The sequence below is a fragment of the Dipodascopsis tothii genome (assembly GCF_038497935.1).
Source record: "Dipodascopsis tothii strain CBS 759.85 unplaced genomic scaffold V1510scaffold_5, whole genome shotgun sequence".
NCBI lineage: Eukaryota > Fungi > Ascomycota > Lipomycetes > Lipomycetales > Lipomycetaceae > Neoaidaea > Neoaidaea tothii.
The window spans coordinates 411,430-430,045 of record NW_027117989.1 but is presented as its reverse complement, the minus strand read 5'-3'; the positions used below and the strand labels follow the sequence as shown (position 1 = coordinate 430,045).

Below are 18,616 nucleotides of genomic sequence, written 5' to 3'. Positions count from 1 at the left end.
AAAAAGTCAGGCACTAGACATGCATGCCTGCAAGGGCTTTCTGTATCGTATGATTGATTGTACATGTACATGTAGATGCTAATGATCTTATTGGGTTACGAGAGCGCGCCGCGGATGCGCGCGGCGAGCTGGCCGACGGCTGCACGGGCGTCGGCGGCGGACAGGATGTCGTCGACGGCAAAGATGCCGATGTCGACGCCGCCGGCGTGGACCGCGTACTCGACGTCGACGTGCACCGCGCCCGAGACGGCGGCGGGCGCGACGTCGGCGACGGCGGCGGTGGCGCCGACGCTGTTCTCGGCAGCACCGGCCTCGTACGTGAACAGGCCGACGGTGTCTGCCGTCTGCGTGACCGCCTCGAGGAAGTTGACGCTGCAGTCGACGTCGACGCCGGTCCAGTGGCGGACGGCATGCAGACCGGTCTGGACGCGGCCGGGCTCGGCCGAGATGTCGCGGAGGTCGCGCTGGATCTGCCGGGCGACGTCCACGAGCGGCGGGCCGAGCGCGACGCGAAGCGGATGGATGTTGAGCGTGGGAAACGACGCCGAGTGTGCGCCAGCGACCGTGCGGCCCGAGTTGTAGAGCCCGAAGACGACGTCGGTGCTCTGGCGGAGACCGCCGAGGAGCTCGGCGAAGGCCGCAAACAGCACGCTCGAGACCGAGATCGTGTGCCGCTTGCAGAGCGCGGCCAGAGCGGCGCCGGCGGCAGCGTCGAGCGCGCACCGCTCAAAGACGGCGACGCGGTCGAACGACGCCGACACAAACGGCCGGGAGACCGCGCCGGCCAGGTACTGGCGCCAGAACGATTCGGAGCCGGGGTCGCGCACAGCGCCCAGGAACGCGACTGCGGCGGCCAGCTGGTCCTGTGGCAGGAGGCGTGGGTCCGTGTACAGCGCCGACAGGCGCTCGATCAGGATGCGCGTGCTCCAGGCATCGTAGAGCGCGTGGTGGACGGTCCAGTGGAGGACGGTTTGGCTGCCGAGCTCGACGTGCAAGCGCACGAGCGGCTCCTGGCGGCCAAAGACGACCGGGCCGGGCGGGCCCGGGGCAAACGCGATCGACTCGGGCGGTGCTGAGAGAATGGCTTGGACGTAGGGATCGTTTGTGTCCCCGGTAGGCACGAAAACGGTCCGCAGCACGGGGTTTTCGGCCACCAGGCGGTGCCAGGCCGAGCGCAGGCGCGCCGCGTCCAGTCGTCCCGGCGCAGTGTAGACAAACGTCGGGAAAAACAGGCGCAGGCCCGACGACCGCCAGCCGTTGAGCATGTAGACCTGGCCGGCGGACGCCGGCAGCAGCCGCTCGACAGGAACCTGCAGGTCGACGTCGAACGCAGCCACGGACGCAGCCACGGCAGCCGAGTGATCGACGACCACAGCATCGTCAAACTGCGACGCCAGCAGGGCCATCTGGGCGACCCCCTCGGCGCGCACAATGTCGTTCACGCTGAGAAAGACAGACCGCTCGCGCAGGCGGTTCGACACGACGATGGCGCTGATCGAGTCCAGGCCGAGGTGGAAGATGGTGTCGGCGCGGCCGACGGCATCCTCGGACACGCGGGCGACGCTGGCGAGGACCTGGCGGACAACGAGCTCGAGCGGTGTCCACGGGGCCGACTCGAGGCCGGCGGTCGCCGACAGGCCGCGCAGGACGTCCGGCGCGAGGTCCTCGTACACGGCCAGCAGCCGCGCCTTGTCGGCCTTGCCGGTCGGCGACAGCGGGATGTCGCGGACCGGCACCACGTACGTCGGGATCATGTACTTGGGCAGGACCGAGCGCACGTGGGCGTAGACGGCGGCGGCCACGGGTGCTGCGCCCGCAGCAAGGCCGTCGCCGGGTCCATCGCGCACGCGCGCAAACGCCACGAGCTGGCGCACGCCCGTCACGCGGTGCGGGGCGACCACGACCCGGCAGTCGACGACCGTCGGCGTGCTCGCAGAGACCACGGACGCGATCTCGTCGAGCTCGATGCGGATGCCGTTGAGCTTGACCATGTCGTTGTCGCGGCCGCAAAACTCGACGTGGCCGTTCGGCAGGACGCGCGCCAGGTCGCCTGTCTTGTAGACGCGGAAGCCGTGGAGGGTGATAAACTTTTCAGCTGTCAAGCTGTCAAGATTCAGGTACCCGAGCGCCTAAATAAGGTTAGCGAGTTTAATTTATGCGGTTCGCGTGCACGTACCACCTGCGGGCCCCCCACGCAGAGTTCGCCAACTGCGCCGCGCGGCACCACGGCGCCGGCGTCGTCGACGACAAACGCCGGCGTGTTCGGCCACGGCGCGCCGATGTCGAGTGGCTTGGCGTCCGCCGGCACGTTGGTCAGCGCCGTGCACCCGATCGTGGCCTCGACCGGGCCGTAGAAGTTGTGCAGCGTTTGGCCGTCGGCCCACTCGTCCAGCAGTTTCTGCGTCAGCGCCTCGCCGCCGCAGACCAGCGTCTTGAGCCGGCAGGCCGCGCGCGAGAGCGTGGCCGCCACCGATGGCGTGAGGTCGACGTGCGTGATGGCCAGCGCGTCCAGATGGCCCTGCAGGTCGCTGAGCAGCAGGTTCTTGTCGGCCGAGACAACGGTCATTCCGCGGGCGAGCGAGAAAAAGACCTCAAAGTCGAGCACGTCGAAGAGCGAGCTGGCGAACTGCAGGAAGCGGTCGCCGGGCCCGCCGGGGAGGAGGTCGACAAAGGCCAGGACGGCCTCGGCCAGGTTGTGGTGGCTGATTTTGACGCCCTTGGGCCGGCCGGTCGAGCCGGACGTGTAGCAGACGTACGCGAGATCGGAGGCGACGGGCGCACCGAGTGCGCCGCCCGCGCCGCCGGCGCGCGCCAGGTCCACGACCGCGGTCGCCACCGGGCCGCCGTAGACGGCGCGGGTCTGGGCCGACACCAGGACCAGGGACGCCGCCGTGTCGGCCACAATGTGCGCCAAGCGCTCGGCCGGCACGTCCGGCTCGATCAGCACGTACGCGCAGCCGGCCCTGAGCACGGCCAGCATGGCCACGTACAGCTCGAGCCCGCGTTCGACGAGCACAGGCACGATCGTGCCCGGGTCGGCCGATTTGCCCAGCTCAGCCGCCAGCGCCGCCGACAGTCTGTCGGCGTCGGCGTACGACAGGCGCCTGGCGGCCTGCGTGGCCACGTCGACGTACTCGAACGCAGTGCGGTCGCCGTGCGCGCGGACGCTGGCCGCAAACAGATCGACCACGGTCACGTCGCCGCGGGTGTAGGGCACGGCTGCCAGATTGACGGCGCTGTGGGCCGGCGACAGGCCGTCGCCAAAGTACGCCGTCGAGTCCGGCGCGGCCACAGCACGCGCCAGCAGGCGGTCGATCTGCTCGAGCAGCAGGCGGGTGGCCTCGGGCGTGAACCGAGCCGACGACGTCGAAACGTGCCAGTGCAGGCCCGACCCGTCGTTCTCGAGCTCGAGCCCGACCGGGTACTCGATGGCGGCCTCGCCGTCCACAGACGTCCACAGCGGCGGCGGGCCGGGCGTCCGTCGCTGGTACACAAAGAGCGTGTCGAAGAGCGGATGGCCGTCCGAGCAGGCCTGGTAGATTTTCTGGAGCGACACGTGCTGGTGGTCGGTCAGGTCGCTGTGGGCGGCCTGGGACCGGCGCAGGATGTCGGCAAACGAGCCCGAGACGTCGAATCTGAGCGGCAGCGTCGACATGGTCGGGTACATGACGTCCTCGTCGGCGCTGGTCAGACGACCGGAGACCACGGAGCCAAAGACGACGTCGGTCGACCGCAGCAAGTACGACAGCAGGACGGCCCAGCAGACCTGGCCAACGGTCTGGACCGTGACGCCGAGGGCCCGCGAGAGCCCGGCGACGGCGGCAAGCGGGACGGCCGACGTCAGGTCGGCGTGGAGCGACCGTGGCGGCGCCGAGCGTGTGCCGGTCAGGTCCGGGAACGGCGCAAACGCGTAGCCGGCCAGCTTGGACGCCCAGTGGGCGGTCGTGGCCGGGTCGTGGGCCGAGCGCAGGATGCGGTCGACCAGCGGGGCAAACGGCGGGCGGACCGGGACGACGCCGCCGCCGTACGCGGCCTGGACGTCGCCCAGAATGAGCCCCAGCGAGTGGCCGTCGTAGAGCGCGTGCGAGATGCTGAGGACCATGTAGTTGGCCGCCGGCGTCGCCACGACGTGCACGAACAGCGGCACGGCCTCGAGCGGGCTCGAGGCAGCGGCAGCACGGATGCAGGCGTGGACGGCGCTGTCGCGGCCGGCGGCGGACGCGTGGGTGACGGCAAACGCGACCGGGCGGGAGCCGACGACGGCAGCAAAGGCCGACCGGGCGCCGTCAAAGCCGTCGAGCAGGGACACAAACGACATGCGCAGGACCGGGTTGGCTGCGGCCACGGCGTCCCAGGCGACGTGCAGCCGTTCGAGCTCGACCGAGCGGTCGAGCTCGAGCACGTCGTGGTTGAGGTAGCTGGCGTTGCCGGTGGAGAGCGACTGCGAGACGATACCGTCCTGCAGAGGCGTGCAAAAGTAGGCGGCCGAGCCGGTGGGCAGGCCGGCGTCGGCCAGGCGCTGGGCCAGGCCGGCGGCGTCCTGGTCGGCGGTGCCGGCAGCGGTGCCGGCAGCGGTGCCGGCGGCGTCGGGCTCGGCGGCGACGACGTCGGCGGCAAAGTGCCGCACGACGGGCCGCCGCATGATGGCGCTCAGCGACACCGCCAGGCCGTCCTTCTTGAGCAGCGCCGTCAGCTGGATGGCGTCGATCGAGTCGAGGCCGAGCGTGAAGATGGAGGCGTCGTCGGCGACGTCGTCCGGGTCGCAGCCGGCCAGAGTGGCGACGGCAGCCTTGACGGCGCGCAAGACGGCCAGCTCGACGGCCGCCGGCGGCTGGTCCGGGGCCGGGCCCGGCTCGAACTCGACGGGGTCGGCCACGGTGGCGAGCACGGACGGCACGGCGTCGACGTCCGAGACCAGCTCGACCAGGACGGCGTTGACGAGCGCCAGCAGGCCGGCGTCCGGGCCGGCGAGCGTGAGCTCAGCATGGCCATGGCCAGCAGCAACCTCCAGGCTGTAGGCGTAGCCAGCCGGCGGCGCGTCCGAGTGGACCGCGGACCACGGGGCGTGGTCGGCGCCGTCCGAGGCCGGCTGGTACACAAACAGCGTGTCGAAGAGGCCGGTGTCGGCGGGCACGTTGAGCAGCTTCTGGACGAAGCGCAGCGGGGTGTAGTGGAAGGGCATAGCGTCGGCCAGGAAGGTCTGCAGATAGGCGGCGGCCTGGCGGAAGGTCGAGGCCGGGGAGAGCCGGAGCCAGGCCGGGATGGTGTTGAAGACGGGGCCCATGACGTCCTCGATCTCGGGCGAGTTGCGGCCGGAGACGACGACGCCGGTGGTGACCGAGAAGCCCTTGACGGAGGCCAGGGCGAGCATCCACGCGGTCTGGAAGACCGTGTGCGGGGTGCAGCGCAGGGCGCGGGCGGCGGCACGGACGGCGTCGTCGGAGACGGCGGCGGCGGCCGCGTGGAGGGTCGGCGGGCCGACGGGCGAGACGCGGGCGGCGGCGGGCGAGAAGCCGGCAAAGTGCCGCTGGAAAAACGCGGCGGCGCGGGCGGTGTCGGCGGCGACGATGGCGTGGACGGCGTCGGCGTAGGACGGCCGGAGCGGCGCGCGCTCGCCGGCGTAGACGGCCGCGACGTCGTCGAGGAACATCTGCAGCGAGAGGGCGTCGTAGTTGGCGTGGAAGAGGCCGAGCAGGAGCGTGCGGGCGGGGCCGGACGCGATGCAGTTGAGCACGAGGCCCGGGCGGTCGAGGCGCGAGTTGCGCCAGTGCGCGGCCAGAAAGTCGCGGCCGGCGGCCCGGACGTCGTCGGCGGCAGAGTCGATCCACGGCGGGGTCCAGTCGCGCAGCACGACCTGGACCAGGGCGGTCTCGGTCTGCAGGAAGCTGGCGCGCAGGGACATGTTGGCGCGGACGACGGCGTCGAAGGCAGCGCGCAGCCGGCGCAGGTCCGTGGCCGCGTCGAGCGGCAGGTAGAACGCGTTGAGGTGGGTGCCGTCGTCGGCGGCCAGGGCCTGGGCGACGATGCCGGCCTGCAGGGGGGTTGTCGGCAGGATGTACTCGACGTCGTCGAGCGCGAGATCGAGCTCGCGGGCGGCGCGGTCGTGGTAATTGAGCAGGTTGACGGTCCCGGCCTCGACGGCGTAGTTCGCCTGGGGCGTGTACGCGGCCAGGTACGCGGCCAGGGCCTGCGCGGACGGGTGCTGGAGCACGGCGGCGTTGGTGACGCCGTCGAAGCGCGGCCGCAGCCGCTTGACGAGGCTGATGGTCGAGATCGAGTCCAGGCCGAGCTCGAAGACAGTGGTGTCTTTGGCGACAGAGGCGACGTCGACGCCGGCGAACGCGGCGAACTCGCGCACGAGCGCGGCCTCGGCGGGGCTGAGGTCGTCGGACGTGGTGCGGACGCTGTAGGCGCGGACGGCGTCGAGGGCGGTGGCCCGGTAGAGCTCGCCGATGCGCTTGAGGTCGACCTTGTTGTTGACGTTGAGGGGGGTGTGGGCGAGAGGGAGGACGTACGTGGGGACCATGTACGGGGGGAGCTTGAGCTTGGCGTGGGCGAGGGCGGCGCGGACGAGGGCGAGGACGGCGGGCGTGGGCGGGACGAGGGGGAGGGCGTGGGGATCCGCGGGGAGCGCGGCGGTGTGAGCCGCAGGAGGTGCGGCGTTGTGAGCCGCAGGGGGTGCGGCGGTGTGAGCCGCAGGTGGTGCGGCGTCGTGAGCCGCAGGGGGTGCGGCGTGGTCAGCCGCAGGAGGTGCGGCGCGGTCAGCCGCACCCTCTGCGGCGCTGTCAGCCGCACCCTCTGCGGCGCCCCCAGCCGCCCCGCCGTCCCCGCCGCCCGTCCCCGCCCCGTCCTCCGGCACCGTCACAAACGCCACCAGCTGGTCCTTCTGCTGCGCCGGGTGCCGCAGCACCAGCGTGTTGGCGTCCGCAATCGCCGCCGACGAGTCCCGCACAACCGTGTTGATCTCGCCGATCTCCAGCCGCTGGCCGCGCAGCTTCACCTGCGTGTCCTTGCGTCCCACAAACTCAAACGAGCCGTCGGCCAGCAGCCGCACCAGGTCGCCCGTGCGGTACACGCGCGCCCCCACCGCCGCCATGTGCGGGAACGCCGCCGCCGTCAGGTCCGGCCGGTTCAGGTACCCGCGGCCCACCAGCCGGCCGTACACGCAGAGCTCGCCCACGCCGCCCACCGGCACCGGCGCGTCCGTGCCCGGGCGCACCACCAGCGCGCCCACGTTGTCAAACGGCGCGCCGATGTTCGCCGGCCGGCCGTTGCGCGGCACGCGCCGCCGCATGGTGCAGCCGATGGTGACCTCGGTCGGCCCGTACGCGTTGTAGACCACGCCCAGGTCGCCCCACTCGTCGAGCACCTCCTGCTTGAGCAGGTCGCCGCCGGTGATGAACAGGCCGTCGTGCAGCGACGGCACGGCGGCCGCCTTCAGGTGCAGCGCCAGCGCGGGCGTCAGGTCGACGTGCGTGATCTTGAGCGCCGTCAGCGTCAGCGCCAGGTCGTGCAGGATCACGTCCTTGGGCGCCGACACCACGGCCATGCCCACCGACCACGACCAGAACTGCTCGAGCACCGACACGTCGAAGTGGAAGGCGGCGAACTGCAGGAACCGCGACTGCGGCGTGTGTGTGCCGCGGAACAGCACCTGGAACGCCAGCATGCCCTGCACCGCGTTGTCGTGCGTGATCATGCAGCCCTTGGGCTTGCCGGTCGACCCGGACGTGTAGAGGCAGTAGCAGAGGTCGCGCGGGGCGACGGCCACGGCCGGCGGGCCCACGGCCGGGCCGGCCAGCACGTCGTCCACGTCGACCACGGCCACGTCGCCCCAGTCGCGCCGGACGCCCTTCTGCGTGAGCACGGCGCTCACGCCGGCGTCCCGCACGATGTAGCGCACGCGGTCGAGCGGCGCGGCCGGGTCCAGCGCCAGGAACGCGGCGCCGGCCTTGAGCACGCCCACGAAGGCGAACGACGCCGCGGCCGACTTGTCGAAGCAGACGGCCACGATCGAGTCCGGGCCCAGCGCGTGGTGGGCGAGCAGGTGCCGGGCGATCTTGTTGGCCTCGCCGTCGAGCTGCGCGTACGTCCACTGGCGCTTGGACACGGCGCCGGCCGAGACCGCCGACGCAAACTCGAGCGCCACCGCGTCCGGCGTCGCGCGCGCCTGCAGCTCCACAAAGTCGTGCAGCCGGCGGGCGGCCGCCGCCAGCTCCGGCGTCTTCGGCGGGACCACGGCCAGCACGTCGGCCCCAAAGGCCACGTCGGCCGCGGCCGGCCGCGCGACCATGTCGGCCACGATCTGGCAGTACTGGTCCACAAGCAGCCGCGCGTGCGCCGGCGGCAGCACCGCCCGGCGGTAGTTGAGCCGGACCACGCACTCGGCGCCCGCAGGCTCGAGCTCGAGCGTGCACGCGTACTCGGTCGACGCGGCCGACGACGCGGCCGGCCACGCGGCCGCCGCCGGCCGCTGGAACACAAACAGCGTGTCGTAGGCCAGCTCGCGGTTGCCGCTCGCCCGGCGGATGCGGTGCGCCGGCGTGTGCTGGAACGGCAGCAGCTCGAGCAGCCGCGCGTGCATGGCGCGCTCGGCCTCGGCGTGGGTCTGGCCGGCCTCGAGCCGCACAGGCACCGTCGTCAGGCACGGGAACATCGTGTCGGGGTCGTGCAGGCCCGCGCGGCCGGACAGAACGACGCCGAACGTCGGCGCGGGCTCGTCCGTGTACAGCGCCAGCAGCCGGGCCCACGCGGCCGCGCCCACGGCCTGCACGGACGTGCGGCCGGCGACGTGCGCCTGCAGGGCGGCCAGCGGCAGCTGCCGCTCGACGTGGCCGACCGAGTCGCGCTCGGCCGACGCGTTGAGGTTGGGGAACTTGGTCGCGTTGGCCGTGGCCAGCATGCCCGCCCACAGCGCGTGCTCGCGGCCGGCGTCGGGCGCGGCCAGGATCTGGTCGAGCGTGTGGCCAAAGCCGGGCCGGCCCGGCGTCCAGGAGCCGGCCGCGGCCGCGCGGATGTCGTCCGTGAGCGCGGCCAGAACGGCCGCATCAAAGACTGCGTGCGACGCGACCACGGCCAGCTGCGGCCGCTCGCCGGCGGCGAACAGGAACGCCAGCTGCGGCCGGTGCAGCGAGCCGTACAGCCGGCCGGCCGCGCGGGCGATCTCCGCGCCGAGCTCGGCGGGCGCAACCGCCCGCCACGGCGCCGGCGCCGACTTGTAGACGATCTGGGCGAACGCGTGGCCGCGCTGGCCGTCGAGCTCGGCAAAGCCGGTGCGCAGGATGTCGTAGTGGCCGGCGACGGCCGCGCAGGCGGCCTCGAGCTCGCGCGCGCCCAGGCCGGCCGGCACGTCGTACACGGTGTGGTTGTAGTAGACGTCGCCGTCGAACCGGCGGATCATGGCCAGAATGCCCTCCTGCGTGGGCGAGCACGGGTAGACCGTGACGGCGGCCGGGTCGAGCCCGAGCTCGGCGCAGACGGCGGCCCGGAAGTCGGCGTCGAAGCGGGCGACGGCCGACGGCGCCGCCGGCGCCGCCGTCCGGCCGAGCCGCGCCGCCAGCGCCTCCACGGTCAGGCACTCGAGCACGTCGATGGCCGAGCACTTGAGCTGGCGCCGGTTGAGCAGGCTGGCGACCTGGGTGGCCGAAATGCTGTCCATGCCGAGCTCGTACACGGACGAGCGCAGCCGGACGTCGGCCACAGCGACGCCGCTGATCCTGGAGAAGCAGTCGCGCACGGCCGCCTCGGTCGCGCTGAGCTCGCGGTCGTCGGGGTCGGCGGTGCGCGCGGTCGCCAGGTGCTCGGCGTAGCGCTCGCGCAGCTGGCCCACGTTCAGCTTGCCGGCCAGCGACAGCGGCAGCGCGTCCACAGCGACCACGGCCGCCGGCACCATGTACGCCGGCAGATAGTCGCGGCAGGCGGCCAGCACGGCGGCCGTGTCGACCGCGCGGCCGACCGCAAACGCGACCAGCGCCGGCGGCTGGCCCAGGATCAGCGTGCGCACGTCGGCGCCGGCCGCGCGGCCGGCGACCTGGTTGATCTCGTCGAGCTCGATGCGCAGGCCGCGCAGCTTGACCTGGTCGTCCTTGCGGCCCACAAAGTCGAAGAGGCCGCCGGCCAGCATGCGCGCCAGGTCGCCCGTGCGGTAGACCGCGGTGCCGTCCGGCAGGGCCACGAAGCTGCGCGCCGTGAGGTCCGGCCGGCGGTAGTACTCGCGGGCGAGCTGGGGCCCGGCAATGCAGAGCTCGCCCAGGCAGTGCTCGGGCAGCACGGCCAGCGTCGCCGGGTCCACGACCACGAACTGCGCCGACGCCAGCGGCCGGCCGATCACGGTCGACCGCACGGCCGGCGACGTGCGGAAGATGGTCGCGCACATGGCGGCCTCGGTCGGGCCGTACGAGTTGACGCAGTGGCCGGCCCAGTCGGCGACGATGCTCGCCGGCAGCGCCTCGCCGATGCAGTAGAGGCACTCGACCGACGGCACGTTGGCGCGGACGAGCGTGGCCGCGACCGAGGGCGTAAGGTCGAGCAGCGTGACCCGGAGCCCGCGGATGACGGCCTCGAGGTCGCCGAGCAGGACCGGCTGCGGCGCGGCGCAGAGCGTGAGCCCGTACGTCCACGCGACGAAGCAGTCGTACACAAACATGTCGAACGTGAAGGCGGCAAACTGCAGCAGCCGCGTGCGCTCGTGGTGAGGCAGGACCGCGCGCGAGGCCGCGATCGTGTGCACGGCGCTGGCGACCTCGACCGCGACGGCCTTGGGCCGGCCGGTGGTGCCGGACGTGTAGAAGCGGTAGGCGGTGGCCGACGGGCTCAGGCCGGCCGGCGGGCAGTTGGCCGGCGAGAACGCGGCCAGGTCGAGGTCCGAGAGGCAGACGACGGGCACGCGGGCGCCGACGAGCGCCCGCAGGCGGTCGGCGTCGCCGGCGTCGACCAGGACCAGCTTCGGCGCGAGGTCGTCGAGCATGTCGAGCACGCGCTGCGGCGGCAGCGACGGGTCGACCGGCGAGAACGCGGCGCCGGCCTTGAGGGCGGCCAGCACGGCCACGTAGAGCGCCGGCGTCTTGCGCAGGAACAGCGGGACCGAGTCCTCGAGGCCGACGCCGCGGCTGGCCAGGAAGGCGGCCAGGCGGTTGGCGGCCGCGTTGAGCTCGGCGTACGTCGTGACGGCGACGGCCGCGTCCAGGAACTCGAGCGCGGGCTTGTCGGGGTGCCGGGCGGCGTTGGCCTCGAAGGCGGCGTGCAGGAGCGGCACGGTCGGCAGCACCGCGGCCGGCGCGGTCCGGGCCGGAGGCAGGCCGAGGCCGGCCAGCGACGCGGCCCCGTCGGGCCGGGCCGCGATGTCGGCCAGCGCGCGGTCGACGTGCTCGAGCACGACGTCGGCCACGGCCGCGTCGAGCACGTCCGGCGCGTACGTGAGCCTGGCGTCGAGGCTGCCGTCGGCGGTGTTGGCCTCGACCTCGAGCACGACCGGGAACGACATCTCGCCGGCGTCGGCGACCTGGGTCCACAGCTCGGTGTGGCTGGCCGAGTCGCGGTCGCGCACGTTCTGGAAGATGACGAGGGTGTCGAAGACGGCGAGCTGGCCGGCGGCGCCGTGGTCGGCCTGGTACTGGCGCAGGATCGCGCGCAGCGGCGTGTGCTGGTGCTCGAGCGCGGCGGCGGCCTTGGCCACGAGCTCGGCCACCAGCGCGCGGTTGGACGCGGGCACGCGCACGCGCGTCGGCAGCGTGTTGAACAGCGGCACGACGGCGTTGTCGGCGCCGGGCGCGGCAGAACGGCCGTTGACGACGGTGCCGAAGCAGACGTCGGCGGTGCCGACGTAGGCGGCCAGCACGCGGGCCCACGCGGCCTGGACGAGCGCGGGCACCGAGACGGCGAGCGCGCGGGCGGCGGCCTCGGCGGCGGCGAGGGGGACGCGGCTGCGGCGGAGGGCGGGCGCCGCACGGGGTGCGGCGTCAGCCGCACGGCGTGCGGCGGTGTCAGCCGCACGCGGCGCGGCGTCGTCAGCCGCACGGCGTGCGGCGGCGTCAGCCGCACGCGGCGCGGCGCTCACCAGCGCCGGGAACGCCGTCGGGTCGAACCCGGCCAGCTCGGCCGCAAAGTGCCGCACGCCCGGCGCGGCGTCGACGGCGTGCACGTACGCGAGCACGTCGGCCACCGGCGTGCGCGCCGGCAGCGTCTGCGTGCGGCAGTGCTGCCGGACGTCCTTGAGCAGCAGGTCGAGCGCGTAGCCGTCCATGAGCGTGTGGTGCAGCGCGACCACCAGAAACGCCGTCGAGGGCGCGGCCATGTACACGAGCTTCCACGGCGGCGTGGTCGGGTCGAGCACGGCCGTGCGGAAGCACGAGGCGGCGGCGGCGGCGGCGGTCTCGGGCCTGTCGTCGGCCAGCGTCAGCTCGAGCCACGGCAGCTCGACGCGCTTGAGCACGATCTGCGCGAACGGATGGCGCGCGTCCTCGACGGCGACAAAGCACGTCCGCAGGATCTCGCGGGCGGCGGCCACCGCCGTCCACGCCTGCCGCAGCAGGCCCTTGTCCACCGAGAGCGCGTACGTGAACGCGTTCGAGTAGTCGCCGGCGGCGATCATGCCCTCCTGCAGGGGCGTGCACGGCAGGATGTCGGCCACACGGTCCAGGTCGACCAGCGCGCCGACCTCGGCGGCCACGGCGGCCCGGTACGCCGCCAGATGCGCCCGGCCGGCGGCCAGGTCGACCGGCGTGGACGCGCCGTCGACGGCGGCCAGACCCGCGATGGTCGGATGCCGGACAACGTCCTGCACGCTGACGCGCACGCCGGCGGCGGCCAGCTGGCTGGCAAACGCAATGGCCTTGAGCGAGTCCAGGCCGTACCGCAGAAAGGCGCCGTGGCGGTCGAGCTCGGCCACGGGCACGCCGACGGCCGCCGACAGCACGGCCGCAATGCGCTGCTCGGTGGCGGAGCCGTCGGCAACGGCCGCCGCCGACGCGGGCGCGTACAGCGCGCCGGCCGCCCGGAGCTCGGCGTATGTGGCCATCAGGTCCGCCCGATCCGTCTTGCCGTTGACGTTGATCGGGAACGCGGCCACAGGCACGATGGCGGTCGGGATCATGTAGCTCGGCACAGAGTAGGCCAGGGTGCGCTCCGCGGCCGCCACGGCCTCGGCCACGGCGCCCTCCGGGGCCAGCGCGTACTTGTGTCCGCCCCAGAGCGGCCCCGGGCCGTGCACAGCGAAGCTGACGAGGACGTCGCCGCTCAGCAGGGTCACGCAGTCGGCGAACGTCTGGCGCACAACCGCGTTGATCTCGTCGAGCTCGACGCGCTGGCCGCGGATCTTGACCTGGAAGTCGATCCGGCCCACGCACTGGATCGTGCCGTCGGCCAGCACGCGCGCGTAGTCGCCGGTCTTGTAGACGCGGTCGCGGCGGCCGTCGCGGCAGACGTCCACAAACTTGGCCGCCGTCAGCTCCGGCAGGCCCACGTAGCCCTTCGTCGTCTGGAAGCCGCCGAACGCGAGCTCGCCGGTGGCGCCGAGCGGCAGCACCGCGTTGTCGGGACCGAGCACGAGCACCGAGCACGTCTCGAGCGCCGGGCCGATGTTGGAGCACTCGTGGTCGGGCGTGATGCCGACGAGCGCCGACGAGATGTTGGTCAGCTCGGTCGGACCGTAGCCCTGGACGAGCACGGTGCCGGGGCGGTGCCAGGCGCGCAGGATCGCGTCCGACACGGCCTCGCCCGCAACGACGAGGAAGCGCACGTCCGGCAGCGCGGCCGCGTCCAGCAGCGCGGCCACGGACGGCGTCAGGCTCAGGTGCGAGATGCGCTGCTCGCGCACGACCGCGGTCATGTCGCCGAGGAACACGGGCTTGGTCACCGGGACGAGCGTCATGCGGTTGGCGAACGCGTAGACGTACTCAAAGACCGAGACGTCGAACACGGTGGCCGTGAACTGCAGGAAGCGGTTCAGGGGGTGGGCGGCCGGGCGCGGGCTCAGGGGGTGCGCCGCAGGGCGTGCGGCGCTCAGGGGGCGCGCCGCACCGTGTGCGGCGGCCGCGTACCGCGCCGACAGCGCGGCCACGTTGTTGACCACGTTCGCGTGCGTCACGGCCACGCCCTTGGGCCGGCCCGTCGAGCCCGACGTGAAGAGCACGTACGCCTCGTCCGCGCCGGCGACGGCCACGGCCGGCGCCCGCGCCACGCGCGGCAGCGTGCGGAAGTCGGCCAGAACCACGCAGGCCAGGCCCAGCGCGTCCAGCTCCGGCGCGGGCCCCGCCACGCAGCAGAACCGCGCGCGCGCGTCCTCCACCTGCGCCTGCCGGCGCGCCGGCGGCGCGGCCGCGTCCATCGGCACAAACACGCCGCCGATGGTCCAGAGCGCCAGGACGGCCACGTAGAGCTCGACGGACTTGTCGATCGAGACCACGACGCGGTCGCCGTGTCGCACGCCGGCCGCGACCAGCACGGTCGCAAACGCGTCCACCGCGGCCGCCAGCTCGGCGTACGTGGCCGCGACCACCGTGCCGCGGTCCACCACGGCCTCCACGGCCACGTCGTCGGTGCGGGGCAGCCCTATGTACGCCGCGATGCCGGCGTCGGCCTCGTCCAGATTGGTCGGGTCGCGGTTGAGGTATGCCAAAGACGCGTCGCGGAACGCGCCGTCCAGCGCGGCCAGCGGCGCGCCCGCGTTCGCCAGCGTGTGCGCGAGCACGTCGTCGATCTGCCCGAGCAGCAGCTCGGCCTGCGCGGCGCTCACCGTCCGTGTCCTGTACGTGGCGTGGCACCGCAGGCCGTCGGCCGTGGGCTCAACCTCGACCAGCAGGTCGACCTCGAGCCGGTCCTGACCGCCCGTCACGGCGACCGGCCCGCCGCCGGCGTAGTCGGACTCCTGCCACACCAGCAGCGAGTCAAACAGCTTGCGGCGGCCGTCGCCGACGGCGGCCTGGACCTGGCCCGTCTCGGCGTCGACGTGGTCCAGCAGGGCCAGCGCGTGGCGGTCGAGCGCCGCCAGCGTGGCCGCGACGGTCGCGGTCCGGTCAAACACGAACCGGAACGGCAGCGTGCTGATGAACGGGCCCAGGGCGTCGGCAATGGCCGCCGACGTCCGGCCCAGCCGCCGCGACAGCACCGTGCCGTAGCACACGTCGGCCGAGTTGACGTAGAGCGAGAGCACGTAGCCGTAGGCCAGGTGGAACAGCGCCTGCAGCGACACGCCGTGCGCGGCCGCAAACGCGCGGAGGGCTGTGCGGTCGGTCGCCAGCGTGGTGGACGTCTTGCCAAAGCCGTCGGCCACGCGGCGGCCGTTGAAGTTGGGCAGCCGCGGCAGCTCGCAGCCGCCGACGGACGCGCGCCAAAAGCCGCGGTCCAGGGGCACCTCGGCGGCCGTCTGGCGGAACTGCCGGCGGGCGGGCGGCCTGTCGCCGGCCAGCACGCGGTTGACGTCGTGCACGACCAGGTCCCACGACCAGCCGTCGTAGATGGCGTGGTGCACGGCCACGGTGACGGTCCAGCCGGCGGCTGCGGGCGCAATGTCGATCTCGAGCGGCGGCCGGCCGAGATCGGCCACGTCGAAGCGGTCGCGGCCGGCAGCGCCAAACCGCACGGCCGTCGAGTCCGCGTACACGAGCTGGACGAAGCCGGCCGGGGTCTGGCGGAAGCCGGTGCGGAGGATCTCGTTGGCGTCGATGACGGCGCGAAACGCGGCCTCGACCGCCGCGCGCGACGGCCCCGGATGAACGGCCATGGTCACGGTGTTGCAGTAGAACCGCGGGTCGAGCAGCGACTCAAAGAGCATGGCCTGCTGCAGGGCGGTGCAGGTACCCGCGGCTATGACGTCGGCCGGCAGCTCAAGCGCCGGCGCCGGCACGTCCGGTGCTGCAGGGGCCCGACGCAAGGGGGCAGCGGCGGCCGCCGCAACGGTCGCCGCCACGCCCGCGACCGTGTCGGCGGCGAGAATGGCGTAGACCGAGAGCTCGGACGCGTGGCGCGCGCGCCACGCGGCGGCCAGGCGCATGGCCGCGATCGAGTCCAGGCCGAGCGACCGCAGCGAGACGCGCGCGGCCGGCCGGGGGATCGCCAGAGTCTCGGCCACCAGGTCGGCCACGGCGGCCTCGGTCGGGTCGGCCAGGTCGCCGGCCGGGCCGCGGGCGGCGGCTGTGGCCGCGACCGCGTCGGCGGCCAGCCGGGCCACGGCCCGCCGGTCGATCTTGCCCGACGCCAGCAGCGGCAGGCGGTCGACGGTGAAGTAGGCAGTCGGGATCATCGCCGGCGGCAGGCGGTCGGCGAGCTCGGCGCGCAGGTCGGCCGGGGCCAGGCGCCGCGGCCCGACCGCGTAGGCGCGGCCGTCGACAACGGCCACGGCCGCGCCCGGAAGCGCGCCCTCGATCTCGGCGAGCTCCACGCGCTGGCCGTTGAGCTTGACCTGGCCGGCGGACGCGCGGCCGACAAACTGGACGCGGCCGGACGGCAGCACGCGCGCCAGGTCGCCCGTCCGGTAGCAGCGGCCGTACGTCGGGTGGGCGACAAACGAGGCCGCGGTCAGGTCGTCGCGGTTCAGGTAGCCGTCGGCGACCTGCGGGCCCACGACGACCAGCTCGCCCAGCCAGCCCACGGGCAGCACGGCCAGATCGGCCGCCGGCCGGGCCGGGTCGACGACGAGCACGGCCGCCGACGGCAGCGGCACGCCGATGTCCGAGCCGTCAAAGTCCGCGGCCGTGCCGGCCACGGCCGCGGTGCACTGGATGGCGGCCTCGGTCGGGCCGTAGGTGTTGTAGAGCACGCCGGCCGGGCCAAACGCGGCCACCACCGCCGGCGTGAGCTTCTCGCCGATGGTCATGAGCACGCGCAGGCCCGGCACGGCCGCCGGCGACAGCAGGCCGGCCACGGTCGGCGTCAGGTCCGCGGCGTCCGCGGCCAGCTCGCGCACGGCCGCGGCCACGTCCGACAGCAGCAGGCCGCGGTCGGCCGAGACCAGGGTGGCGCCGCGCGAGAACGGCAGGAAGATCTCGAGCACGGAGACGTCGAAGGTGATGGACGCGAAGTTGAGCATGCGCTCGAACGGCGGCAGGAACGCGTGCGCGAGCACGGCCTGGACGGCGGCCGCGTGCGAGACCAGGACGCCCTTGGGCCGGCCGGTCGAGCCGGACGTGTACATGCAGTAGGCCGGGTCGGAGGGCGCGGCGCGGTGGACGGGCCCGGTCGGCGCGGCGCGGGCGGCCGCGGGCGAGAGGTCGAGCTCGTCGACGACGACGACGGCGACGCCGGCCGGCCGGAACAGCGGCGCCAGCGCGCGCGTGGTCACGGCCACGCGCGCGGCCGTGTCGCCGCAGATGAAGCGCACGCGGTCGGCGACGGCGTCCGGCGCGATCGGGCAGAAGCACAGCCCGAGCCGGGCCAGGCCCAGCACGGCCACGTACAGTTCGGGCGACTGCGGGACCATGAGCGGCACGATCCGGCCGGGGTCGGCGAACGTGCTGTGGACGGCGGCGGCGAGGACGCCGGCGGCCGCGTCCAGCTCGGCGTAGCTGTAGAGCGTGCGGGAGCGGTCCGCGGCGAGAAAGTCGAGCGCGGGCCGGGCGGACGGGCGCAGAAAGTCGTGCAGGAGCGCTGGGCCGGGCAGCGTCGTCGGCGGCCAGTTGAGAGCGGCCGGCGGCCCGGGCGGCGCCGCGGCCAGCAGCGCGGCCAGCTGCGCGGCGACGGCGGCCGCCGCCGCGGGCGCGAGCACGGCCGTGTCGTATTCGAGCCGAACAGACGAGTCCACGCGAACACACACCGGCGCCTGCGGCGCCAGCGGCGCCGGCGCGGCCCGCACGGCCGTGCCGGCCGGGCCGAACGCCAGATCCGCGTCGCCGGCCGGCCAGACACCGTCGTCGACCGCGAACCGCGCCGGCTCACCGGCCAGGCCGCGCAGCAGCGTCGCCCACGCGTGCACAACCTGATCCCGGCCGGCCGCGGCCGGCACGGTCTCGACGCGCCGGCCGGCCGGCACGGCGCGCGTGTGCGTGAGGGCAGGAAACTGGGTGAGGAGCGCCATCGGTCGCACAGGTGCGGCTCGGCTCTGTCCAGCGCCGGCATATATACGGCTCGTCCAAGGCCCGGGGCAGACGTTGGCCGCTAGTTCGCGGCTTCGTTGTCCACGGCCGCGCCACGGCCCTAGCCACGGCCCGCGCCGGCGCGCGGCTAGGCTGGCCGCGGCTAGGGCCGCGCTGCCAGCGGCCTGGCGGGCCACGCCGATCACGGGCGCCGACGGCGGCAGAGCCGGGCGGGGCCGGGCCGAACAACGGCGTGCGGCGCACGGGCGCAGGTGGCGCCGCGCGGCGGGCCGCTGCGTCTGGCCGGGCGATGGCGGGGCCGCGCAAGCGCAGGCACGGGACGCAAGGCGCGGCCGCGGTGCCGGCGACGCCGGCGCCGGCACCGGGCGAATAAGGTTGCGGCGGCGCCGTCGGGGCCATCCATTTAGACGAAGCGAGCGGACGGTGCGCAGGGCGCGCGGGGCGCCAAGCGCGGCGGGCGATCGAGGCCGGGCGGAGACGCATGCCGAGCCGGGGGGTGCTGGGCCGCGGACGGTGTCAGGGCGGATCGGAGGCGGGCCGGCCACCGGCGCGGCCGAGAGAGCGGATCAGCGGGCGGCTAGTCGCGTGAG

General features: G+C 73.8%; 1 protein-coding gene across 1 annotated transcript; it reads right to left on the bottom strand.

The window, feature by feature from the left end:
- Positions 1–38: 38 nt before the first annotated feature.
- Positions 39–18,227, bottom strand: V1510DRAFT_428678 (uncharacterized protein). Its single transcript, XM_066935282.1, has 4 exons — positions 12,056–18,227; positions 6,860–11,896; positions 2,177–6,544; positions 39–2,129 (listed from the first exon to the last, which is right to left on the bottom strand). The coding sequence occupies exons 1-4, from the start codon at positions 18,005–18,007 to the stop codon at positions 96–98; spliced, it is 17,391 nt and encodes a 5,796-aa protein (XP_066790798.1). The 5' UTR covers positions 18,008–18,227; the 3' UTR covers positions 39–95.
- Positions 18,228–18,616: the final 389 nt, after the last annotated feature.

What these genes read in the sequence shown, in the direction of transcription:
- V1510DRAFT_428678 (XM_066935282.1), bottom strand. Translation starts at nt 18,007, where the DNA reads ATGGCGCTCCTCACCCAGTTTCCTGCCCTCACGCACACGCGCGCCGTG. An exon ending in CGACGGCGTTCCCGGCGCTG is followed by an intron (nt 11,897 to 12,055) that starts GTGAGCGCCGCG and finishes GCCGCCGCCGAG; the next exon opens with GCCGCCGCCCGCGCGCTCGC. An exon ending in AGCTGGTGGCGTTTGTGACG is followed by an intron (nt 6,545 to 6,859) that starts GTGCCGGAGGAC and finishes GCCCACGCCAAG; the next exon opens with CTCAAGCTCCCCCCGTACAT.